Source organism: Podarcis gaigeae (genome assembly GCF_964106915.1).
Source record: "Podarcis gaigeae genome assembly, chromosome: 5".
NCBI classification, from domain to species: Eukaryota; Metazoa; Chordata; class Lepidosauria; order Squamata; family Lacertidae; genus Podarcis; species Podarcis gaigeae.
The window spans coordinates 12,006,565-12,033,307 of NC_139681.1; the positions used below are offsets into that span (position 1 = coordinate 12,006,565).

At 43.1% G+C, this 26,743-nt stretch overlaps 1 protein-coding gene across 1 annotated transcript in view; it reads right to left on the reverse strand.

Moving 5' to 3' along the window:
• GTF2F2 (general transcription factor IIF subunit 2) overlaps positions 1-26,743 on the reverse strand; it is a 70,996-nt gene that overhangs the window by 14,809 nt on the left and 29,444 nt on the right. The window contains exons 6-8 of the mRNA XM_083738562.1: positions 24,471-24,552; positions 10,509-10,608; positions 7,005-7,148 (exon numbers count right to left, since the gene is read on the reverse strand). Of these exons, the coding sequence (XP_083594688.1) occupies positions 7,005-7,148; positions 10,509-10,608; positions 24,471-24,552 (326 nt within the window). The remainder of the gene's footprint in view (positions 1-7,004; positions 7,149-10,508; positions 10,609-24,470; positions 24,553-26,743) is intronic.

Here is a 26,743-nt window from a genome sequence, read left to right on the forward strand (position 1 = left end):
TTCTTTTTTTTCCTTTCCTGTTTTCCTGCACAAATGTTCTAATTCCAAAAGCTTCAAATTCAGCTGCAGAGGCTCTGTTATTCAGGAACAAAACATAATGCCAAGTCCCTTCCATTTTTCAATAGATAAGTCTATTGTCTTCTTTAGTATGTCAGCCTCTGTAGTCAAAATAGTGTTCCATTTCTGCAGTTTCCCAGGAGATAGAAGGTTCTATTCAAATTCCATGTCAACAACTTGTAATATCCCTCGGCTCCTCTAGGTGGGTTGCAATAACTCAGTTCCCTTCCAGATCACCCCAATCAGTCCAAATAACTTGTTATTCCTTATTTTAAACAATTTGTATCCAATTTATAACAAATGTAACCGGCAAAGTCCTTGTAACAAAGTTCTCATTTTTGTTCTTCTGCTTTGACAGTTCTTTGACAGCTGTCAAAACCTCTATTTGTCTTCTCCCGGCGCTCTCGCAAAACGCTCCCAGGGTTCCGGGGGGGGGGGATTACTTTTTAAATCAATTCCACTTTTCTCCTCCAGCTCAGTCTTATAGTTTTCCGTCACGAAATTAATAACTTTGTAAAAATAGGGTTGCACTCGATCTTAGATGTCAAATCCTTTGCTTTAACTCCTCTACAACAGGCGGGGGCTGACTTCCTTTTTGCGCCTCCCCCGCTCGCTCCGAATTTTTTAAAAAAAATTTATCCCCCTTTTTAGTCCAGGTTCCAATTACTCACGGGTTATTCTTTTAGGTCCAGATTTTCAATAGAAGAAGTCAGCGCTCTCCGTCGAATGGCATGCGGCTTCACTCGGCAGGGGAAGCGGAGGACTCAAAGCACCCCCCCCCCGTCACCCGTTCCGTAGCCTTTAAAAAGGCTCCTTCGCGGGCTGGGGGGGAGCGCAAAAGGTGCCAGCCGAGTCACCATGTCCATGGGTTTCAGCGCCCATGGTTTTTGAGGGTCCCCGCGTCGCCGGCGCGGTAGGACCCAGCCCCTGCCAAGCAGGCTCCCTCCGGAGCTCGGAGGGAGTCCGCCATTCGGCGATGGCGCCAACCCGGAAGTCCTATTCACTTTAATTTCTTCACTCTTCATGCCATGTAACCAACCAGAAAGGACATGTCTGAGTTTGCTCCAAGTTCAGAACACATGCTTGTAATAATCTTTCTGTATTCTGTACCTGTGTTCTTCTTGCTGCTACATGGAATAACGCATGAACCAGACCTTTGGATTTTGTCAGTAAAGCTTTTAAACTTACTTAACAGTTGTGTGATCTGTTCACTGTCAGAGGGGTAGAGAGAGGGGCAACCACTAGAAGTGAAACAAGATATGAAAAGGGGTCTAACAACCTACATTCCCAAGCTATGCTTCTGCTGAACTCTGCAACTGTTTTAAACTTTGCTGCAGCCTCTCTCCTGCTGGAGAGAATCCAGGAATCTGGCCAATTATGTTGTTAATTACCCATATGTGGGTCACAGATTTTATTTCCCCCCAACAGATGCCTCTAGACAGGAAGATCACCACATGCAGCAAACAAACATGTGGAAGAACATGGCCTTTATCATGTGAGGTGAATTATATTTTACACACATATGTCTGTGATCTAAACTCTGGCATTAACACCAGGCTTATGGATAATGACAATACTTTGCCATTTTCCATGGAAACTTGGCACGACAGCTTTTTAGTTCCTTTCCATTTGGTATTCTGGGGACAATTCTCACTCCAGGGAAACGTTATCTGGAATTCTCCAAGGACAAAAAGTGTGAACTGGGAGGCCCAGAAGAACCTGGCCAGGATAGAACCCCATAATGTCTATACTGCGGTTCCTGAATTTGCCACCAAACCAATTCCCAACATTTTTGTAAATGCTGGCTTAAGAGTTAACCACAAGATTTGTTATTTCTTCAAATCCATAGAAATGTACTTTCACACTCTTGCTTTTAAAACGATGCTTGTTAAATTGTTCCTGCTTAAATTGTTCCCTTGATAGTTAGGTTTTGTTTTTTTCGAGAAAACAGATTGGTGATAATGGCAATAAGATTGCACTTGCAGTACAGAAGACTGCCCAAAATGCATTTTATAAAAATGCATTTGGTTACAAGAAAGCTATTAATGATCCTCAATACAGATTTTTAAATAAAGTGTAAGCTGTTCATACAGCATAATAAGAGCATATTCTGGGGAGCTAAAGAGTTCATAAACATTCAAGCCCTGAGTATTACTTTTCTGATATTACAAGGATGATAAATACAAGTAAGAAATATAAATGTCTCAGGATGACAGAAGGATTCACAGAAGCGTTTGGACACACTTTGGAGTACTCAAAGCATTTATCACAGAATCAAAGAATTACAGAACTGTAGGGTTGATGACAACAAAGGTCCGTATAGTTAAAGCTATGGTTTTCCCAGTAGTGATGTATGAAAGTGAGAGCTGGACCATAAAGAAGGCTGATCACCGAAGAATTGATGCTTTTGAAGTCTGGTGCTGGAGGATACTCTTGAGAGTCCCATGGACTGCAAGAAGATCAAACCTCTCCATTCTGAAGGAAATCAGCCCTGAGTGCTCACTGGAAGGACAGATCCTGAAACTGAGACTCCAATACTTTGGCCACCTCATGAGTAGAGAAGACTCCCTGGAAAAGACCCTGACGTTGGGAAAGATGGAGGGCACAAGGAGAAGGGGACGACAGAGGACAAGATGGTTGGACAGTGTTCTTGAAGCTACCAGCATGAGTTTGACTAAACTGCAGGAGGCAGTGGAAGACAGAAGTGCCTGGCGTGCTCTGGTCCATGGGGTCACGAAGAGTCGGACACGACTAAACGACCAAACAACAACAACAAGGGTTGATGAATTGGAAGGGATCCCAAGGGGCATCTTGTCCAATCCCCCACGATGCAGGAATCTCAACTACACCATCCATGGCATGCGGCCATCCAACCTCTGCTTAAAAACCTCCAAGGAAGGAGAGTCCACAACCTCCTGAGGGAGTCTGTTCCACTGTCAAACAGCTCTTTCTGTCAGAAAGTTCTCCCTGATGTTTACTCAGAATCTCCTTTCTTGTAACTTGAAGCCATTGGTTCAAGTCCTACCCTCCAGAGCAGGAGAAGAAAAAGTGTGTTCCCTCTTCCATGTGACAGCCCTTAAGATATTTGAAGATGGTTATCATGTGTCCTCTCACGTTCCTCTTTTCTAGGCTAAATATACCTCCTTCAACCACTGCTCATAAGGCTTGTTTTCCATACCCTCGATCATTTTGGTTGCCCTCCTTGGCACATGTTGCAGCTTGTCAACATCTTTCTTAAATTGTGGTGCCCAGAACTGGACACAGTATCCCAGGTATGGTCAAAGGTGGAACGGAGCGGTACTATCACTTCCCTTGATCTGGACACTAGACTTTTGTTGAAGCAGCCGAGAATAGCATTAGCCTTTTTTGCTGCTGCATCACACTGATGACTCATGTTAAGCTTGTGGTCTATCAAAACCCCTCGATCCTTTTCACATGTACTACTAGCAAGCCAGGTGTCCCCCATATTATATTTGTGCAGCTGGTTCTTCTTGCCTAAGTGCAGAACCTTACATTTGTCCCTACTGAAATTCATTCCGTTAGCTTGGGCCCAGCTCTCCAATCCGCTAGGGCCATTTTGAATCCCGGTTCTGTGGCCTTAGCTACAACTTCCCAGTTTGGTGTCATCTGCAAATTTGAGAAGCATCACCTCAATTCCTTCATCCAAGTCATTTATATAGGCGTTGAACAACAATGGGCCCAGGACAGAACGCTGCTGTACCCCACTTGTCACTTTTTTCCAAGATGACAAGGATGTCTGTCTGTCTGTATGCCATCTGCCATGTTTGCTTTAGTTGAGATTCCCGCATTGTAGGGGTTTGGACTAGGTGGACCTTTGGTTTCCCTTCCAACTCTACAGTTCTGTGATACTCAATAGCTCCAGGTGGGCTATGAGCTGTAGAATCCAATAATTACAAAACAACACTGTGGACGACTGATTTTCACTTCCGTCTCACACTACTGAAGAACCGCAATAACAGGCCTCTGTCAAGCCCAATATGGTGACGCAGCCTCAACATAATGAAAACAACAACCCAGAGAGACTAGAAGGCGCAATTGACACAGCAGCCTTGATTGCTTTAATTAAAAAAGAATTAGCTGACGACTGGGATAAGGCATTAAAACCACTAAGAATATTTTTCACTTCACCCAGTGTATCCACAACAGCAAATAAAGACATGGAATTCAGTATGAAGAACAGAGCCATCTGAAAAAGTTGCAGCTTGAAGATGTGCAGGATCAGAATCGCTGTCAAAATTTGCACTTTAGAGTGGGCCTAATGGGAAATTTTTCTTAAAGGCCTAATACACAACTCCTGGCTGACAAATGGTTCAATTCATAAAACAAAGATCTATATAGCATTTCCTAATAGATGAGGCTGCAATACAATATTGGGAGGGGCAGTTACGTTCAGAACCTACTGTTATATTAACTTGAGATGCAGTTAATGCATTTGATTGCTTGAACTGGCAATCTCTTTTTGCAATTTTATGTTCCTTTGATGTAAGCACATCTCGGGTCAATATACTGCAACACACAGGCCCAAGGTTCGGTGGGACTGAATGGGACACGTTCTTCAGCATTTCTCATTCTCAAAGCTCATTCAGCACTTACTAACAGCAGTTAAATTAGTGATAGCAAAATACTGGAAATCTCTAGGTACAAACCTGTTTGAAGCCTGGTTCTCACAAGAATGGGACATTCATGGACAAATTAACCGTTCTACAAAGGAAGCACCGCACTAGGGGAAAAACCAACACTTTCTACACAGCATGGCATCCCTTTATTGACTTTGTAAAATTGACTGAGCATGGTTTCCAACAGCCAACATCACATGGAAGAAAAACTATGGAACAACACCTTTCTTTGACTGCCTATATTGGAACTGAGGAGACTACAATTCTTATTTGATACTTACCTTTTACACTTGCCAAAGCTCCATATTTCATTTTTGGTAAGTGTTTCTAGGTTTTTTGTGTTAACTGACATTTTGTTAACTGACATTTTTTAAAAAATCCAATAATATACATTTTTTTAAAAGAGGCCATGAATGCCTATTTTTACAGAAGGCAAACCATTTCAAAGGAGATCATGAATGAGAATGAAAGCTTTGCTCTTCCTGCAAAGCACAACTTTATGAGGAAGTCCCATAGAATCATGAAATTAGAGAGTTAGAAGGGACCACGAGGATCATCTAATCCAGGCACCCCCAAACTCGGCCCTCAGCTGTTTGGGGACTGCAATTCCCATCATCCCTGACCACTGGTCCTGTTAGCTAGGGATCATGGGAGTTGTAGTACCAAAACATCTGGCGGGCTGAGTTTGGGGATGCCTGATCTAATCCAACCCCCTACAATGCAGGAATATTTTGCCCAACGTGGGGCACAAACCCATGACCCAGAGATTAAGCGTCTCATGCTATCTGAGCTATCCCAGGTTTGTTGATGTTGTACATCAGGCACAAACTTAGCCAGGGCTATTATTGTGGCTCCTTACTGAATCTCTTGCAGACCATTCAAGCTCTGTTGACCCTATTTTATCTGCTCAGTACCTGATTCCCAACTCCAAGGTCTTTCAGATTCTGTAACTATTATTAGCTAGTGACATACCTGCAATCATTATGGGCAGTAAGTGCTAGTGGAGGTCTTGCAACAATAATCCCAAGTGCAGTAACTCAAGTTTTCCCCACAAGGGGGTGGGAGAGGAGAAAGGCTCAATTCCCCTCCTCCAGCTGTCTTCAAGGAGCAAATGGCAAACTTTGCTCTTAGAAACAGTCTCACCTACAGTCCATGTGCTGCAGAATCTGTCCATTATGGGTGGAATTTGGCTTTGACAGAAATGGGAATCATCATGGATGCTTTAGTTGAGTTTTCAACTTCCTTTTTATACCTTTCCCGTGTCAGTACCAAAATTCTTAAAAGTTTAGCTCCAATTAATCCTTTAATCCTACTCACGGGTAGTTGCTTTTAGGTCTAATTCTCAGGAAGAAATCAGCGCTCTCCGATAATGGCGATACGGCTTCACTCCACGGACTGGGTAAACAACTCTCAGCACCGCGCCGCTCACCCGCTGCTGTTCCGAAGCCTTTAAAAAGACTCCTTCACAGTTTTGGGGGGGCGCAAAAGGTGCCCGCCGAGTCTCCTCGTTCACAGGCTTCACCGCCTGTGATTTTTGGGGGTCCCCGCTTCGCCGTAGCGGCAGGACCCGAACCCGTGGAGCAGACTTCCTCCAAAGCTCAGAGGGAAATCCGCCATTAATCATTGCCGCTGACCGGAAGTCTCCGCTAGCAACAAATTCTAAAAGGCTTGAAATCTGAATCTAAACGTTGAATGGGGCACAGGGATTATTAATCATTAAATGCCAAGTAGTCAAACGCTTCCAACTGTTCCATTACACAAGAAGCATCTCAGTTTTCTTTTCTTTTCTCACTTAATCCCCGATATGTGAAGAGTTACTTTGTTGTGTTTCAGAACTTGTGGTTTATACAGTGGTACCTCTGGTTACGTACTAATTCATTCCGGAGGTCCGTACTTAACCTGAAACAGTTCTTAACCTGAAGCACCACTTTAGCTAATGGGGCCTCCTCCTGCTGCCGCACCACCGGAGCATGATTTCTGTTCTCATCCTGAAGCAAAGTTCTTAACCTGAAGCACTATTTCTGGGTTAGCGGAGTCTGTAACCTCAAGTTTATGTAACCTGAAGCGTATGTAACCTGAGGTACCACTGTACACCGATCAGGAAGAACAACAAAACATAACCAATTTGCACAGGTTTGGTTATTTTTAAACATGCAGTTGCAATGTCTATTATTGGAAACAAACAAACCTGTATGTGCCGATTCATTTAAAATGCATGTTATGCACATGTTACATACTAAAGAATTTGTCTTAATAAGTTAATGTATTTATCAGTGACAAACGGCATCCATTTTCAGAACAAGCACTTACCACCGGCTGTTTCGTTATGTCCACTAAGTCCTTAATGTTGTAATACTGATGTTTTTCAAAGGCTGAAAAAAGCATGTCCAGTACTTGCTGCTTTTCAGCCCGAGCCCTCTTTCCATCTTCCTTTTTCTTCTTTTCATAATCAATCTGTTAATCCAAATGGCATAATTTTAAAATGGTGTTTGTAACCCACTTCAGGACAACCACGATATGAATTTGTAGCTGCAAGGAACAAAGGGTGGGGTGGGGGGTCGAATCAGATCTGCTTTGGTATAAATAAGAATCTTCTTCCCTCTTAGTTGAGGCACAATGAAAGATAAACCAAATTATAAAACAGAGTGAAGTCCCCCAAAGTACCGTATTTTTCGCTCTAGAAGACGCAGCAGACCATAAGACGCACCTAGTCTTTGGAGGAGGAAAACAAGAAAAAAATATTCTGAATCTCAGAAGCCAGAACAGCAAGAGGGATAGCTGCGCAGTGACAGCAGCAATCTCTTTTGCTGTTCTGGCTTCTGGGATAGCTGCGCAGCCTACATTCGCTCCATAAGATGCACACACATTTCCCCTTACTTTTTAGGAGGGAAAAAGTGAGTCTTATAGAGCAAAAAATACGGTACTTCATCCCATATATGCTTTGCACTGTCATTCCTTGAATCTGAGAGCAGCCAATTGCCTAGGGCCTCTAGCTAACCATTTTAATGTGTTTCTAGTTCCACAGAAGAATTATTTTACTATTAGAAGTGGCAATCACAATGACCACAGGGTCCCTACAATTCTACTGGATTCAAGTTTACAAGAAATGAGATTCTGACTAAACACCAGAAAGAACTTTTTGACAGCAAGAGCTGTTCAACAGTGGGAGTCTCCCTTGGGAGGTTGTGTATTCTCCTTCCTTGGAGGTTTTTAAGCAGAGGTTGGATTCAAGGCTCATCACAGCTTTAGGAACATAAGATTAAAGGGCTTGACACGTAGGCAAGAGAGAATTATGTTCTCCTGTCTCATGAACCCACTGGATTTCTTTGAAAGAGTTAACAAGCATATAGCAGTGATCTCCAGTTGACATAGTGTACTTGGACATTCAAAAAGCTTTCCACAAGGTCAATGCACACCACAGTCCCCCCCCCTCAAAATATCATTTAAAGTGTGGGGGCGAATACTGTAGTGTGCACTGACCTTGTGGAAAGCTTTATTTCATGTCCTCTTAAAACTGTAAATTCAGGAAGAGAATTGCATGCACAGTCAGTATTTTTTGCTGGCAGGAGCATAGAATGATCAAAATGCATATATAAAGTGATATTTTAGTTCTAAGTCGATGGTGATAAAAGGCCAGCATCAGCCAACATTATTTTATTTCTTCAATGATGTCTCTTCTTGTGGTGTGTTCATCTTCAGGCAATGCTCAGGAAACAAAAAACATTTACCTAATGAAAACAGATATATCCCTGCATCAGCTCGCTTGAGCCTTCTTCTGAGAAAATGACTGTGCTGGCCATTTTCTCTTTTATGTATTTGGAAAGCAGATACACACCCACACAAGGAGAGCTTAAGTCCCAGTGAGAGCTTAACGTCACCTACTGAGTGTTCCTGGCAGAGGCAAGATTTGAACTGGGGATTTCCCTGTTACCGCACGGTTCAGCCTCCCGGCCACTATGCTACATTAGCTCTAAGACACTGCCTCTGTCTCATGTTCCATCATGGTCTCTATTATCACACAAATTCCTTATTAAGTAGGGACTGCACAGATGCACAGAAAACATAATAATAATAATAATAATAATAATAATAATAATAATAATAATAATAATTATTATTATTATTATTATTATTATTATTATTATTATTATTATTTGTACCCCGCCCATCCGGCTGGGTTTCCCCAGCCACTCTGGGTGGCTTCCATAGAAACCAAAAATACACTAAAATATCACAGATTAAAAACTTCCCTGAAGACGGCTGCCTTAATATGTCTTCTGAATGTCAGGTAGTTATTTATCGCTTTGACATCTGATGGGAGGGCGTTCCACAGGGCGGGCACCACTACCGAGAAGGCCCTCTGCCTGGTTCCCTGTAGCTTTGCTTCTCACAATGAGGGAACCACCAGAAGGCCCTCGGCGCTGGACCTCAGTGTCCGGGCAGAACGATGGGGGTGGAGACGCTCCTACAGGTATACTGGGCCGAGGCCGTTTAGGGCTTTAAAGGTCAACACCAGCACTTTGAATTGTGCTCGGAAACGTACTGGGAGCCAATGTAGGTCTTTCAAGACCGGTGTTATGTGGTCTCGGCGGCCGCCCCCAGTCACCAGTCTAGCTGCCGCATTCTGGATTAGTTGTAGTTTCCGAGTCACCTTCAAAGGTAGCCCCACGTAGAGCGCATTGCAGTAGTCTAAGCGGGAGATAACTAGAGCATGCACCACTCTGGCGAGACAGTCCAGAGGCTGCCCCTCAACTCTGTAATGCACTGGGGACTGCCAAACACCTACCTACCTACATAATCCAGAATGCGGCAGCTAGACTGGTGACTGGGAGCGGCCGCCGGGACCACATAACACCGGTTCTGAGAGATCTGCACTGGCTCCCAGTACGTTTCCGAGCACAGTTCAAAGTGTTGGTGCTGACCTTTAAAGCCCTAAACGGCCTCGGCCCAGTATACCTGTAGGAGCATCTCCACCCCCATCGTTCTGCCCGGACACTGAGGTCCAGCGCCGAGGGCCTTCTGGGAACCAGGCAGAGGGCCTTCTCGGTAGTGGCACCCGCCCTGTGGAACACCCTCCCACCCGATGTCAAAGGAAAAACAACTACCAGACTTTTAGAAGACATCTGAAGGCAGCCCTGTTTAGGGAAGCTTTTAATGTTTGATGTATTATAGTATTTTAATATTTTTTGGAAACCGCCCAGAGTGGCTGGGGAAGCCCAGCCAGATGGGTGGTGTATAAATAATAAATTATTATTATTATTATTATTATTATTATTATTATTATTATACATTTGGAAGGAATATGTTTTCAGCAGCATGATCTATTTGATCATGTGTTTTACAGTCGTATTATTTTTTTTAAAAAAAATTCATTCCTGCCACTTCGCTGGGTGTTTCATTGCACTAACTGTTGCTGAAATATTCTTTAATCCAATCATTTGCTTTATTGCTTTAATGTTCTTTTATTGTGCCACTAGGCTGACCCGGCGTTGTGCCGATTATACCTCTCCTTCAATTAAAACGTGTTGAGGTATTTGCTAACAGTAAAAATCAACTGACCCTCTTCCAATAACAATTTGAAAGCAAAAAAAAAGGGGGGGGGGGTATGCACAGGATCTGGACCTTTTAAAATAGATTTATAGAAGTATGCTCTTACGCTGTTGTATAATACAGAAGACTTAACAGGTCAACTTAAACACATATTACAGTTGAACTAAGTGCTGAATTTCATCTCTTGAGTTGAACTAACCACCTAGTGATTTGGCAATATTAGTTTAAGAACTACAATAAAGGCTAGCATGAAAAGTAACTCACATTATATTGATGATTGGCCACAGGTTTGTAGTTAGTGGTTACAGCTTTGTCCAGCTGCATAGTCCAGCTTACAGGTTTGGAAGACTCTTCAATCTGAAGCCTAAAAGAGAGACAAAAGATATTAAAAACCAGTAAAAACAACATATGCTCATAATAGTTTGGTTGTATTACATATCCTGTCAGAGGTGCCAACTTGAATAAAATATGGGGGGGGGGCAGGTAAGCCCTACCCTGTATAACTGATCGCATGATGTCGTGCATGCACACCATTTGAATGACAATGCCCATCAACTGGGGGGAGGCTGGCCCCCTCAAATATTTTAATGGGGGACAAAGAATCCTCAGCCCCTAGGTGTTGGCTCTGTACAGTTCTTATCAACCCCACCTAAAAAGGATATAGTACAGGTCGACAAGCAAAATGAATGCAAACTTCTAGTGTCAAATTTGTTCCCTAGAATTTTAATTTTTTTAAAAAAACACACACCAAGAAATGATTTTAAAGAAACAATTACAAATCAAGGTGTAAATAACTTTCTTGCAAGCCTGAGCTCATCCTGAGCTTAAGCCTGCCTGATATCCACCCTTCTAGATTCAGATAGGTAGCCGTGTTGGTCTGACACAGTCGAAATATATAAAAAAATTGCCCAGTAGCACCTTAGAGACCAACTAAGTTTGTTCTTAGTACAGTATAAGCTTTCGTGTGCATGCACACTTCTTCAGATACCTGAGGTGGCACATATGTGGCTAGGAGCACTGATGGCATACGGTTTCAGATCAGAGTCCATATATCCAGAAACACCTACTGTGATAGTGCCAATACCTGAGACGATGGGGTGTCCTGGATTTCCTGGTTTGTGTATTTTGGGTAGAAGATAGAAGGTTCCTGGTTGAGGTTCTGTTGGTGTGTTTGAGAGGATCTGTTCTTGGATGTTTGGGGGTAGATCTTTAACTATCTTGTTCTTTTTTGTATTCCTGTGTGGGGTCTGAGTCCAGTTTTTTATAAAAGGCCCTATTGGAGAGTTGTCTGTGAACCTCCTGGATGTAATCAGTTTCGTTCATGATGACGACAGCTCCACCCTGAAGAAGTGTGCATCTGAAGAAGTGTGCATGCACACAAAAGCTTATACCAAGCTCAAACTTAGTTGGTCTCTAAGGTGCTACTAGACAATTTTTAATTTTTTAAATATATTTTGATATTCACCCTGCAATTGTTGGCTCCTCTGGGATTCCCCCTTTCTTCCGTTTCTTACACATGCCCATCTTAAATCTCAGCTCATCTGCCAGCTCCTTATCCAGTCACACCAGTTTCTTTAGATGCCTCTCACTTTCCTTTCTTGTTGGAACTGTCTGCCTTTGGGCCTTCAATATTTCACCCTTAATAAACTCTTATCCATCTTGGACAGCACCTGGAATGCAGAGGAATGAGCTCCATCAGCCCTAGCCCTGCAAGACACCAATAGCTGATAAAGGTCATTCTTCTGCGAACCAGACACTGTCAGTGAAGGGAGTCCCTCTGCCACCAGCACCCGGTGCACCGAGGGAAAAACGTGTTCCATCGGCTCTGGTGCTACATAATCATGACTTCCTTGGTTTGAGGACCAGAGCACAATGGCACCTTAGGAGTGGCAGTGGTTTCACACGTGGTATACCACCGAGTGAAAGCGCCATCATGCTCTGGCCCTCATACCAGTCCAGGACGATGTATTGCTACATCACCCAGGCCTACTAGTGTGGTGTTGAATCCAGGCCTAAGATAAAAATTGCTGCTACCAAGTCTGAAAACAGGTCGAGGTAAATATATTTCTGACAGTTATTCTAAGTTAGTTCTCAAAACTCGCCAGGAGAGGGACATTTGTGTACCCCTCCCGTATAATGTTCATAGGTATTGAACATATATAAAGAAGCTTGTGTGCTAGCTGAGAATCAAGGTCAGAAGCATAGATGCAATTTCCCTTTTTTGTATCACACGTTGGCCCTAATGAACTTTGGCTAAGAGCAGATCACTCAAAGTCTATTCAGTATAGGAAACTGTCGTTCCACCAGGAAATTTTAGAGAATTATTATTTCTAAAAGCACAATGTCTCCAAAAGCATGCTGTTACCACATTATGTTCCTTACACCTACGAGTGGAGTTTTTCTTCTAGGCTAGCATCTCATGCACATTCCAGATTGAACGGTGAGTCATGAAACTCTTGTTATTTTCCTGACTTTTATTATAATGACAATATGCATCCAACAAGCATGACTGATTTCTCCATAAGAATGGAATCAAACAGGGATAGCTATATAAAGATACGGTTATGTGAAAGGTTCATTTAGTTCTACATTGGGGAAGTTTCTGAGACCGCTTAATGTTGTACCTGGGGTTATTAACAGCCTAAATTTCTCCAGCAAGAGGATTAAGCATCAATAATAGTTTATGCAAAGAAAAACAAAACAAACAAAACAGGAGCAGCAGCTAAAGAATAAAATGTCCAAGGTTCAAATTTCATGTCAGCCAGAAACTCTCAACTTCATCCACCAACTATCCCAATCTGTAATATGGCTGCTATAAGAATTTTCTGGTTTTAGGTTTTTCTATTCTATCTGTGCTTTTGTGGTTTTATCTTTAAGTTGCCTTGAGTCCCAGTCTGGGGAAAAGGCGGAATATAAATATATATAATAAATGTTTTGGATGCTTAAAAACTCTATATACATAATTGCTAGGTGTGATTATTCAATAAATAATACAACGAGCTTTTGCAGTACAAAAATAAAACTGTGATATCTTTGTAACTCTCTGATCTTCGCCATCTGGATCCCAATTTGGCTGGGTACTGAAGTACTTGGACATAAGCATATGAGCAATCTGGAGAGTTGAGTTGGAATATAGCGACTGCTGCAGTCAGGTATGCAACTTAACCCCCTCATCCCCATCATACTGAACAGAAGCATGAAAAAGAGCAAACGGGATGGAAGAGCAAAATGCACAAGTTATCATCCAAGCCGAAAAAAGGAAAACAAAGGAGGAGGGAAATAAAGGCATAATCATGGCCACTGGTCCCATCACCTCCTGGCAAGGGGAAAAAATGGAGGCAGTGAGAGATTTTACTTTCTTGGGCTCCATGATCACTGCAGATTGTGACAGCAGCAACGAAATTATAAGACGCCTACTTCTTGGGAGGAAAGCAATGACAAACCTAGACAGCATCTTAAAAAGCAGAGACATCACCTTGCCAACAAAGTTCCTTACAGTTAAAGCTATGGTTTTCCCAGTAGTGATGTATGGAAGTGAGAACTGGACCATAAAGAAGGCTGACCGCCGAAGAATTGATGCTTTTGAATTCTGGTGCTGGAGGAGACTCTTGAGAGTCCCATGGACTTCAAGAAGATCAAACCTATCCATTCTTAAGGAAATCAGCCCTGAGTGCTCACTGGAAGGACAGATCCTGAAGCTGAGACTCCAATACTTTGGCCACCACATGAGAAGAGAAAACTCCCTGGAAAAGACCCTGATGTTGGGAAAAATGGAGGGCACAAGGAGAAGGGAACGACAGAGGATGAGATGGTTGGATAGTGTTCTCAAAGCTACCAGTATGAGTTTGACCAAGCTGCGGGAGGCAGTGGAAGACAGGAGTGCCTGGCGTGCTCTGGTCCATGGGGTCACGAAGAGTCGGACACGACTAAACAACAACAATTGCTGTCAGGGCTATCACCAACCACCCCAGGAAGGTGCAACATCCACCAAAGGATGGAGCTGCCGAAAGGGCCGGGAGGACCCCCTCTCCTTGGCCTGGCACAAACCCGTTCCAGGCTTGGAATGTCCCATGGGCCTCCACCCTCCAGCACTGCTCCTAGCATCCTCCCTGTCCCCTTGGCAGCAGAGTTGAAGGGGAGGAAAGCCCTGTGAGTGCTGGGTGGGGCCCCCTTTCCCAGCCTCTGCCATGTCCCTTGTTGGGATGGTGGCAGCGAGGCAAGCCCAGTTCTGCCGCCTTTCCCACCCCAGCCCAATCATCTGCAGACCACTTTGCCTTGCATAGCCTCACCGATACCCAGCAGGCTTGCTGCCAAGGTGCAAGGTGAGCCCCCAGGCACACAGGTGGGCAAGCAGCCCTCTCTGCCTCTCTCTCCTCCTTCTTCCTCCTCCCCCTCCATCACCACAGCTGCCTCCACCTCCCCTCTTGCCGGAAATGCCCATGGCACCTTTTTCTTCTAGAAAAAAAGCACTGACCTTAAGTATGCATACAAACTCAATGAGAGGTGTGAGCTTGATTTTGCCATGTAATCTCATTTATAATTATCTAATTTGAGACAAATTCCCATCTCCTCATCAACACAGAGAAGCCTTTCTCTTTTCTGAGCTTTCATATTTGTCAGAGTTGAAGATCCTTGTTCACAACAATATATCATGAAGAACTGTAGAAGAATAGCCAATGCTCTTGGAGAGACATTTTTTCTGGTTGTATAGCCAAAAAAAATTATTCTGATACTATACCATAGTGAAATGTTTAACTGTTTCTTCAATTCTCCATGAACCTTCCCACCACACTTGCCAACCTTTGCTGCCACACCAATGTGGTGTACTACACACTTTGAAAACCCACTGGTATATAAATTTGAGGTCTTAGCTGATCATTGGTCCAGGAGTTGGAGAAGCTTCAAAATTCCTTTCTTAAGAAAGTATTTCCTTTACCTGTTGGTACCAATGCAGCATATGGCAGTGCAAAAGTGGGCCGAAACAGGCTAGAATACAAGTTCAACTCTTAAATTTCTAGAGCAGAATGTAAACTCTCCCATTTTCATGTCTGCTTTCTATAGCTTATGGCTCACTCTCAAAAGTCAATTGCTGCTTTGCCTACACTTGCTTGTTGTTGTCGTTTAGTCGTTTAGTTGTGTCTGACTCTTTGTGACCCCCTGGATCAGAACACGCCAGGCACTCCTGTCTTCCACTGCCTCCCGCAGTTTGGTCAAACTCATGCTGGTAGCTTCAAGAACACCGTCCAACCATCTCGTCCTCTGTTGTCTCCTTCTCCTTGTGTCATCATGGTCTTTTCCAGGTAGTCTTCTCTTCTCACGAGGTGGCCAAAGTATTGGAGTCTCAGCTTCACGATCTGTCTTTCCAGTGAGCGCTCAGGGCTGATTTCCTTAAGAATCGATAGGTTTGATCTTCTTCCATGGGACTCTCAAGAGTCTCCTCCAGAACCAGCACCATAATTGAAAACTACACTTGCTAGAGAACTTGATAGTGAGCTGACTAAGATCCAGTCATGGTCTAAATTGCAGTTATGGTTTCTTGTGTATGAGAAAGCTTCTTTGATATGCCATTTATCCATTCTTTTGAAATTTTCTAGCTGCGTCCACATATTAAGACAGTTAATCAGAAAGCTAACTGTTTGGAGGCAGTTACCTTAGCTTCACAGAGAATTGCTTTTACAGAATTAAAACTCAGTGTTATGCCTTGTGCCTTTCTGGATAGATGCTACAAGAAATTACCATTGGAACAGCATTTCTGTGTCTTCTGCAGGGCAGCTATGAAGGACATAGTTCACTGTATTGTTCACCAACGTCCTCTCTATAAAGATCCTCATGGAATTTCTCAATCTTTGTTTAGCCTCAGGAAGAATTTTGTTACACTAAGTGAATTTGGGTACATTTTGCTATTAGGCAAGGAAGATGGTGTTACATTGCCTGCTTCCTTATTTATGTTGGCAGCCAAGGAATTGGGAACCAAATTGGTGTTCAACTCTGAATGTCTATGTTTGTTATGCATTAAAAGGTAAAGGTAAAGGGAGCCCTGACCATTAGGTCCAGTCATGGCCGACTCTGGGGTTGCGGCGCTCATCTCGCTTTATTGGCCGAGGGAGCCGGCGTACAGCTTCCAGGTCGTGTGGCCAGCATGACTAAGCCGCTTCTGGCGAACCAGAGCAGCACACAGAAACGCTGTTTACCTTCCCGCCGGAGCGGTACCTATTTATCTACTTGCACTTTGACGGGCTTTTGAACTGCTAGGTTGGCAGGAGCAGGGACCGAGCAACGGGAGCTCACCCCGTCGTGGGGATTAAAACCGCCGACCTTCTGATCAGCAAGTCCTAGGCTCTGTAGTTTAACCCACAGTGCCACCCGCTTCCCTTTGTTAGGCCTTATAATTAAGCAAATACCATGATTACTGCATTGGCGAGGCTTGATGGGAATTGCAGCCCCCCCCCCTCTGGAAGGCCCCGCAAATGTTACCCCTGCCCTATGCCATGGGCCCAGGATCTCTTACTCTTAAGCTGCAAGTCTACAGACAGGGTTTGTTCTTTTAACTCAAGCTTTTAACTAGCTTCCGAAGCATGCTATTTACCGGTAATTGCATATGCTTCCATATACAGTGCTACTTCGGGTTGAGAACTTAATTCATTCTGGAGGTCCGCTCTTAACCTGAAACTGTTCTTAACCTGAAGCATCACTTTAGCTAATGGGGTCTCCCGCTGCTGCCGCGCAGCCACCGAATGATTTCTGATCTCATCCTGAAGCAAAGTTCTTAATCCAAGGTACTATTTCTGGGTTAGCGGAGTCTGTAACCTGAAGTGTCTGTAACCTGAAGCGTCTGTAACGCGCGGTACCACTGTACACAACGCCGTCAGACAGCCAGGGGTCCTTTAGATGTTGTAGGTATCCAGCTTTTCTAAAACCTCACCAAGTGAAACAAACAAATGGTTACCAGGGAAGCAAGCACACCAGCGGGAACTGGGAAAGGCAAGACGCAGCACCAAGGGCAACAAGGTGCTAAGATGTAAGTGGTAGCAATATGCTGTTACTTTGGTAGCTCTGTGTGAAAGCTGTCAATACTTGGCCTCTAAGAGAGGTTATAATTAACAGATGCAGCAATGAAGCATGTCAGCTAGCTTGTTTCTGATCATGTCACCACCACAGGCTCCCAGAAAACACTGGCACCTTCACTGCTTAACTATAACACTGTACGTTCAGGTATTAAGCATACGTTAAGCCCACTCACAAATAGCCATATGCCACACACCCATGAGCACGCGAAGCAGCCATGCAGGTAGTCTCCTGTCTCCACAATCCTAAAATGCACAGTAACTGCTCCTCACGTTTTGCAGGTTTTACTAGTGTATTACGTTTTTTTAAAAAACAGCTAGAAACACAGCCCCACTCTCCCACAACAAGGTAAGGAGCTTGTGGGAAATGTTTAAAGGATTCCAGAATCTGAGCAAGACAAGCACACACCCACAATCAGTCTAATTTAAATGAAAAAGAAGTGCAGTAGCACTAGTCCTGCAGCAATTGTGTTTAGTGGCAATAGTCAAACAGAAACCATTAAAACATGCTGCAATGGAAGGGGGAAAGGTCTCTCTCTCCCCCACCCCCCATTCCATCCTTCTTGGCAGTCTGGGTATGTCAAGCAGGCTGCCATCACACCCCCATTTAGACCCCCTCTATTCCCCAGACAGGGATTCAAAGCACATCTTTAGGGAGGGAGACAGAGAGATCACCAAGCCTACCTGGTTTCTTTCTGAGCCCCAGGCAGTTTGTGTTCTCTGTCAGATTATTAAAACACATATACAAATTTATCTCCAGTTACCCCTTGATAAAATATGTGGACAGACACCATGAAGACATTTCATCAAAGGCAACTTTTTGTTAGTATTTTGTCTGCTCAGCAACATGGATGCAGGCAGCTTCCAGAATCTCTATAGCATATAGCAGGTGAATATTAATAAGAAATTGTTTAAGAATAGATAATCCATGAGAAAAAATAAGATTAGTTTGGTGTTCCACTTAGAGATGAATAAATTTAACACAAAGCCAAGTGTAATAAAACATTACAACTTGACTCTCTTCCCCATGATTAGATACTTCAATGGAAAAGGCGCAGCAATCTGAACTGGATGTTTTGATTCAAGTTTTTCAAAACACATCTGTGCCATTATTTAATAGACAAGAAGATGATTTGATTTCAAATTCATTTCTTTGTAAGAGATTCTCAAACACAATCTTAGAAAATGGCTGGTTTCCTAAAGAGGAAGCTGTATAAGTGTGGGTGTGAGAGCGAATGTGTGAATGTACCTTCCATGATTAGCCCCCTCCTATCTGCTGTAGTCTGATATTTAAGGATTTAAGCATTTTGGAATATGTGCACTTGAGTGGAACCTGCACATTTCCCGAACTGGAAAGCCTCCTTGTCTGCCACACTTTCTCTCTCTTCCCCATCCCTTCGATACTAGTTTTCCAGATTTCACCAAAGCTAGTCAGAAATACATGAATACAGCAAATCTCGGTATGGCTAAATTTTGGAAGAGTAAAAAATCCTCCAGCAATGACACAATGGCTGAAGAAAACTTGGGCAATTGTCTTGCTGATAAAGCAAATGTGATTAGGAAAGCAATAGGTAACAATTATCAAAACATATTTGATGAAAGATTATCCATGTTTATTCAATTTTGGAATGACAAAGTAAATAGCAGATGAGTAACTCTGGGACTGGGAAAGACCCAAGTGTTAAAGAATATGAGAGGCTCTGAGAGTAGTGTCAGCATGGCCTATAAGTGAACTGCTGCTGAATAATTGAGATCTTCCGGACATATTAATATGATCTATATACTGGACCTAACACACGAGCAAGTGCAAACCTAGGGTGTCTGGTCTTTGTATGCTAAGCCAAGAAGAAGAAGCGGTTTGTTTCCTATAATAAGAACGACAAACCTGTTGTAATGTCCAAAAGGTCACCTTAAATAGCTGGTATTAAATAGCCTCTGCCTTGATGTCCTTTATTTAGGACATTTCATTTGAAATTGGTTAGAGGCCTAGTAGCATATATTTGCAAACACTGATGCAAGGTTTAAATTGATGAACCCGTGGCCAATTGAACCCATGGTCCCACACCTTCAAGGCAAATTGTTCCATGAATATAGGATTACAATTAATGTAGAAATCTTGTAAATTAAAACACATTTTTTTCTTTTCCCAAGAAAAAATGGTTTTCTATGAAGGAGAATCAACAACCCGAGGATAATATCTCAGTGGAAACAGACGGGAACATACTGGAGAAAATGACCCTGCAATGACTTTCCATATCCTGATCCAATTGAAAGTATATGGCTTGTGATTTTTTTGTATCTAAACCACAGAGTCTAGAGCTTGCCGAACAGAAGGTCAGCAGTTCGAATCCCTGCGAGGGGGTGAGTTCCTGTTATTCAGTCCCAGCTCCTGCCCACCTAGCAGTTCGAAAGCACACCAAAAGTGCAAGTAGATAAATAGGTACTGCTCCAGCGGGAAGGTAAACGGCGTTTCCGTGCGTTGCTCTGGTTTTGCCAGAAGTGGCTTAGTCATGCTGGCCACATACCTGGAAGCTGCCTGCGGACAAACGCCAGCTCCCTCGGCCAGTAAAGCAAGATGAGCACCGCAACCCCAAAGTCATCCGCAACTGGACCTAACGGTCAGGGGTACCTTTACCTTTACCTAATACCTCTAAATCCATATGTGGTAACATCTCATGCTGCAACACAATCCATTTTTAAGCAATCTTTCTCAAAATAAAACTAAGCTGCCCCAAATGAAAAGCATCATAATACGACGAAAATGGAGGAATTTTCCATCTACCCCCTGCCCCAGTTTTCTAGAATCATGGCCAACCTGGGTTTCTTTTTCTGAAATCCAAACACAGATACCTCTTTTTTGGCCATTTTTTCAAAATACTTGTTTGAAGATGGATGGGGAGAATTCAAAATAGTAATATATTTTTTGGAAGTATCACCATTTGTGCCATTACAGTTCTTTCTAACACCTGTGATTGTAATTTATTCGGTCTGCCTATGTCCTTTTCTAATTTTTTCACTAAGGGAACATAATTGAAAGCATACAATTTATTCATGTTTCGGGGTATCCAGATTCCTAGGTTTTAGTAAACCTTTTAACTTGGTGGAACATTTACCAATTATTTTAGGCACAGTTGATCATTTTGGGTACACTGAAATACATTATTAAAGATTATCCAGATTAGTTATAAGGCCTGCCACCCTTTCATATTTACAAAGTTCTTTTGACAATGCTGGTAAGGTTATACCATCTGCTCAGAGGCTCTTCTTCTACCTTCCCCCCCAGAAAACCACACAGATTTCAATTATTACGTATTACTGTCACCAGGGGTTTCAGAGAGAGGGCAAAGAGCAATTGGACAAGGGGCAACCCTGCTCTGTGCCCCTTCTGTCAAAATGGGATTCACATCTTAGGCTGAACTATTGCAAAACTGGCACCCTATAAAGCTTTGATTGTTGCTATAAATAGAGTTATAATACTCAAGTGAAGGAGCCACACCTCAACTAATGGAAATGGTGGAAACAGAATATAACAAATCATAGAATTATAGAGTTGGACGGGATTATAAGGGTTATCCAGTCCAACCCCCTGCAATGAAATAAGATTGTGCACTACAGATTGCACATTACCGAGAAATACGGTATAGTGAAATGGATGAAATATAAATACTTAAGTGCTATAATTCAACCCCTAGCTAATCTTACAGTTCATATTGTGAAAGCCCATACAAAAATTAAAACAAAAAACGAAAAACAACCCAGTGAATTATTTTTCCAGTATTTTTTTTGGCCAAATAAAAGATAAATGCTCAGGTTAAGAGAATAATTATTCTGAGAAAACTTTGGTTCCAAGGATATGATCGCTAAGAAAATAATAACTTTGATTCTTCTGCTATCAGGCTCTCACTATTAAGCCATGAAAGTGAAAGGTCTCTCATTTTCAGATTTTTTTTAAAATGCAACTTTTCAACAGAAAGCTCTCCTCCAACCTCAGAAAGTTTCTTAAAACTATTTGATTTTGCAGTTCTGTAGCCACTTACCTAGGAGCAGGTAATCACAAAGAGATTTACTTCAGAGTAGACATGTTTACCATTGTATGCTGCCTATAAAGTGAATTCTTTATGAATGCCTGGACTTCAGCTTCTGCACAGCAAGAGACATACCTAAGACTCTTGTTTTCACATTTTTCTTTCGCCATTTTGTCGGAGCAGGGATTCTTTTAACCTCCTCCTGCACTTACTGTATAATAGGATTTGCAGGAAATATTTTTGGTAGTATCCAGTGAAGTAGCTCCACAACCACAATAATTTCTGGCCGAACAATGAAACTGCCCCCCCTTCTCTCCCTGTGTATCCCCTAAATCTGTTCAAAGTACAGTGGTACCTCGGTCTATGAACTATTCGCAAAACCAGAAGTAGGTGCTCCGGTTAGCAAATTTTGCCCCAGAAGACGAACGGAAGATGAATGGTAGAAGGGCACCGGCGACAGGAGGCCTCGGTAGGGAAAGTGCGCCTTGGTTTAAGAATGCTTTGCTTTAAGAATGGACTTCTGGAACGAATTAAGTTCGTAAACCGAGCTACCACTGTATTCCCCCAACCCTCCAGAGCAGATTTGGAGAGGATATGGGGCAATTAGAAGGGGAAGATCTACTGTGCAAACAGAAGTCCTTGCACTAATGCAACTACTGCATTGGAAACTGGTTCTGCTTTGGGAATTGTAAAGCGTCCATTCTGTTACCTGCTGATCCCCTAGTTCTGCTTTCTTTGAACAAGGACTTGCCGATCGAAAGGTCGGCGGTTCGAATCCCTGCGGCGGGGTGCGCTCCCGTTGCTCGGTCCCAGTGCCTGCCAACCTAGCAGTTCGAAAGCACCTCCGGGTGCAAGTAGATAAATAGGGACCGCTTACCAGCGGGAAGGTAAACGGCGTTTCCGTGTGCGGCTCTGGCTCGCCAGAGCAGCAATGTCACGCTGGCCACGTGACCCGGAAGTGTCTCCGGACAGCGCTGGCCCCTGGCCTCTTGAGTGAGATGGGCGCACAACCCCAGAGTCTGGCAAGACTGGCCCGTACGGGCAGGGGTACCTTTACCTTTACCTAGTTAAATTTGATCAACTGTGTAAAAAAGAACATCTAAAAGGAAATTATGCTAAAACCCAAAGTTGTCACGTTGAGTAAGAGGGTTACTAAGTCCAAGTGGTCATTTGATGGTCATATACTTGAGCAAGTACATATGTTTAAATATCTAGGATTGCTTATTGATGAAAAGCTTTCATGGAAATGCCAAATGAATGCAATTAAGTTATCACCTGCCTGTTCTACTGGCCAGTTAGTTATACAGGTTTTTTTCCATTTGAAAGGTGACAGCTAATCAATTCTGCCCTCAAGATCTATGTGCACAAATGCTTTACGGGGCTGAAATTTGGGGAACTGGTGTCAAATATGAACAAAAAGTTCTACAAAATAGATTTATGAGGCAGATACTAGGGCTTCCTCCAAGGACTCCATCGGCTCATCTTAGAGCTGTTGGGTCTCCCCTTGATAGCAGCCAGATTTGATCTAGCCTACCTTAGATACAAGGGACGCGGGTGGCGCTGTGGGTAAATGCCTCAGTGCCTAGGGCTTGCCGATCGAAAGGTCGGCGGTTCGAATCCCCGTGGCGGGGTGCGCTCCCGTTGCTCAGTCCCAGCGCCTGCCAACCTAGCAGTTCGAAAGCACCCTCGGGTGCAAGTAGATAAATAGGGACCGCTTTCTAGCGGGAAGGTAAACGGCGTTTCCGTGTGCAGCTCTGGCTCGCCAGAGCAGCGATGTCACGCTGGCCACGTGACCCGGAAGTGTCTTCGGACAGCGCTGGCCCCTGGCCTCTTGAGTGAGATGGGCACACAACCCCAGAGTCTGGCAAGACTGGCCCGTACGGGCAGGGGTACCTTTACCTTTACCTTTTTACCTTAGATACTGGGGTAGACTAAATGCCTTTGAGGACCATATTCTCACCAAGCTCTGCTGGTTGGAGCAATTAAGGACAGGAAGTTGGGCACAAAATGTCTAGACAAGCTTAGGGCTTATAATCTCCAAATGGAGAACTTAGACATTGGATCTTCTACCATGACACCAACCAGAATCTATTATTCTATCTGGTATCCTCAAATCAAGGACAACTATTCAAGGCCTCACTACCTTGAGACACTGACTTTTCCACAATTATACGGGGCCTTTGTTGAACAGCTCTACTCTCTCATTTGCTGAACTGAAAATAAGTTTTACCTAAGAAACAAAACCAGATGATCTTAGGACAATAAAACATACATTGATTAAGTGTGTTGCATTGCTCACAATGTGTTGCATTGGTGTGTTACATTGGTCACAAAAACACATGCGTCCCCCTGCATGAAATGAAATGGAAAAAACAGGTTTGAACTTTATTGTCTTCTTTGAGGTCTTCAGCATTAAAAGAAAATGTGATGAGATGCTTGTGGCCAATGTACTGCCACAGAATGCAAGTTGCATAGCATAAATTTGTTGCTATGGTGTCCCTTAAAATGAATAGTGTAAGGAAGGGGTGGGGAACCTATAGTTCTCCAGATGTTGCAGGACGACATGTCCCACCACCACAGGCCACTGACAATGTTTGCTGGGGCTGATGAATCTGAGAGTCCAAAGAAAAAAGAAAGAAAAAAGGGGGGAAGTGGTGCTGCCAGTGACCGATACAGGATTCTATTTTAATAATAATAGAATACCTGAATAAATAATGAAACATGATCATCCCAATGTGTTTCAAATATCACCTTTCTTCAAGGGATCAACTGAAAATTATGATACACTCAATTTAACAACCATGCATGTATAAGCATCACTGTAGCCATGTGAAAGACAATGCATGTTTAAGTTACAGATAGGTAGCCGTGTTGGTCTGCCATAGTCAAAACAAAACAAAAATTCCTTCCAGTAGCACCTTAAAGACCAACTAAGTCAGTTCTTGGTATGAGCTTTCGTGTGCATGCACACTGTGTGTATCTGAAGAAGTGTGCATGCACACGAAAGCTCATACCAAGAACTGACTTAGTTGGTCTTTAAGGTGCTACTGGAAGGAATTTTTTTTTGTAATGCATGTTTAAGTTATACCAAGCTACCATACAACAGATTTAATAAAAAAACAGAAAGAAAGGCTCACCTTTTCAACTTCATGTAATTTTCATTGGCTGCAGGTCTGCACTCTGCACGCTGGACTACTATTCCTTCCAGAGACAGTTTTTCTGAAATAGAAGGAAACCCAGATTACCAGCAAAAGTCATATGAGTATGAACGGTAACCATTTTAATAAGTGGTATTTTTATTTATGCTTTGAGTGTGATAAAGCACTTGATATGCCCAAGATTTTTTCAAAACGTTTTTACTTCTGTAGTAGAATCAGTCCAATCAACAATTCTAACAAAACAAACCATCAGGCTATTGACAGCACATGCTCTTGTCCTATTCCAGTACAGTAGTACCTCGGGTTAAGAACTTAATTCGTTCTGGAAGTCCATTCTTAACCTGAAACTGTTCTTAACATGAAGCACCACTTTAGCTCATGGGGCCTCCTGCTGCTGCTGCTGCTGCGCCGCTGCTGCGTGATTTCTGTTCTCATCCTGAAGCAAAGTTCTTAACCCGAGATACTATTTCTGGGTTAGCAGAGTCTGTAACCTGAAGCATCTGTAACCCGAGGTACCACTGTAAATGAGGAAATTGTTGTCAAACATCTTCAAAAGACTGCATCCTTTCCCCCTTACACAGGTGTGTTCCTCTAGTATATGGGTATTGCCAAGGATACCCTACAACTAGGTTATAGTTATGCTTTTGTAGATTCACAACACCAGCATACAATTTTGTTCAGTCGGCGCAGAGGGATTTAGTAGCAATTTCATCCTCGGGAAAGAATAACTCAAAAACACAACGTACAGGTAACCCCAACACTGTATCAGCTCTATCCACTAAAGGTAAAGGTAAAGGGAACACTGACCATTAGGTCCAGTTGCAGATGACTCTGGGGTTGTGGCGCTCATCTCGCTTTATTGGCCGAGGGAGACGGCGTTTGTCCGCAGACAGCTTCCGGGTCATGTGGCCACCATGACTAAGCCGCTTCTGGCGAACCAGAGCAGCGCATGGAAATGCCATTTACCTTCCCACCGGAGTGGTACCTATTTATCTACTTGCACTTTGACGTGCTTTCGAACTGCTAGGTTGGCAGGAGCAGGGACCAAGCAACGGGAGCTCACCCCGTCGTGGGGATTCGAACCGCCGACCTTCTGATCAGCAAGTCCTAGGCTCTGTGGTTTAACCCACAGCGCCACCCGCGTCCCATCCACTAGGTATACTTATATAAATATAAAATATGGACAAACCATTTGCACACTTAGATGTAATCTTTGAAGTACAGCCTATTAAGCTGTTGGTTCCTATCTGTTCCTATTTTAGACTCATGCAAACATAATAAATAACAAGCATATGACTAAGCCTCATGGTTATGGAGAACTGTCTCAAAATGTAGAGATATTACCTAGATTCAGAAACTAGGCTATGAGAAGAAAATGCACAGCCCAGGTGGCAGTATTCTTAAGACATCCTGGCTAGCTCTCTGTCCATCCTTGCAGCTCCTAATCCTGTTGTGCAAGCATTGCCCTCGCTTGTATGCAGGAGGAAAAGCTAACTTCTTTTTTGGCATGTACATGGCGAGAGCAAATGCACCTCTAAAACCTGTAAAAAGATTAGCGTTGCTTGTTGTATGACAGTGGATTCGGCACTAGCGGAAACTGTGTGGATAACACCTGAATTATATGAGTCATAGAACTGCAGGATTGGAAGGGACCCAGAGGTCATCCAGTCCAACCCCTTCTAATGCAGGAATCTCAAACATGAATACATTTTGGCATGGATGGGGCAGCCTAAACATTAAAAAGAATTAAAGTTAATATACTACTTGATTCTTGGCTATAGAAATCTTCCTTAATGCTGTAGCTATGCCACAGCAAATAGCAAATAGCAAGTAGATGGTGTTGAAAGAGTTAATCCCCCCTCCTCTTGCTGTGGAATACAAATCTGCAGACCCAACCTTTCTTACACGAAGGAAGTAGACATCCATACTTGCACAGGTTTCCTTGTCATCTACCTTTTTTGCAAATATTTGCAAAGGGAGAATCAGTTGTTTAAGATCTGAGACTGAAAGCCATGGCTGCTACAAGAAGAAACAGTGCTGCTGTTTCAGTGCCATGTTGTGGTCATTTTCTCATCGCTGAAGTGTTGCTAAGCTGTAATATTGTGTGGTATATACAAAGATTTGTGACAAACCTACCAGCTTGCTTTCACATTGCAACAGCAGTGTCATTTTAACCAGAAACTGAACTGATCTGTCAAATATAGCCATATAAATTCAAACCAATTAAGTCATCTCTACTAGCAAAATTTTGC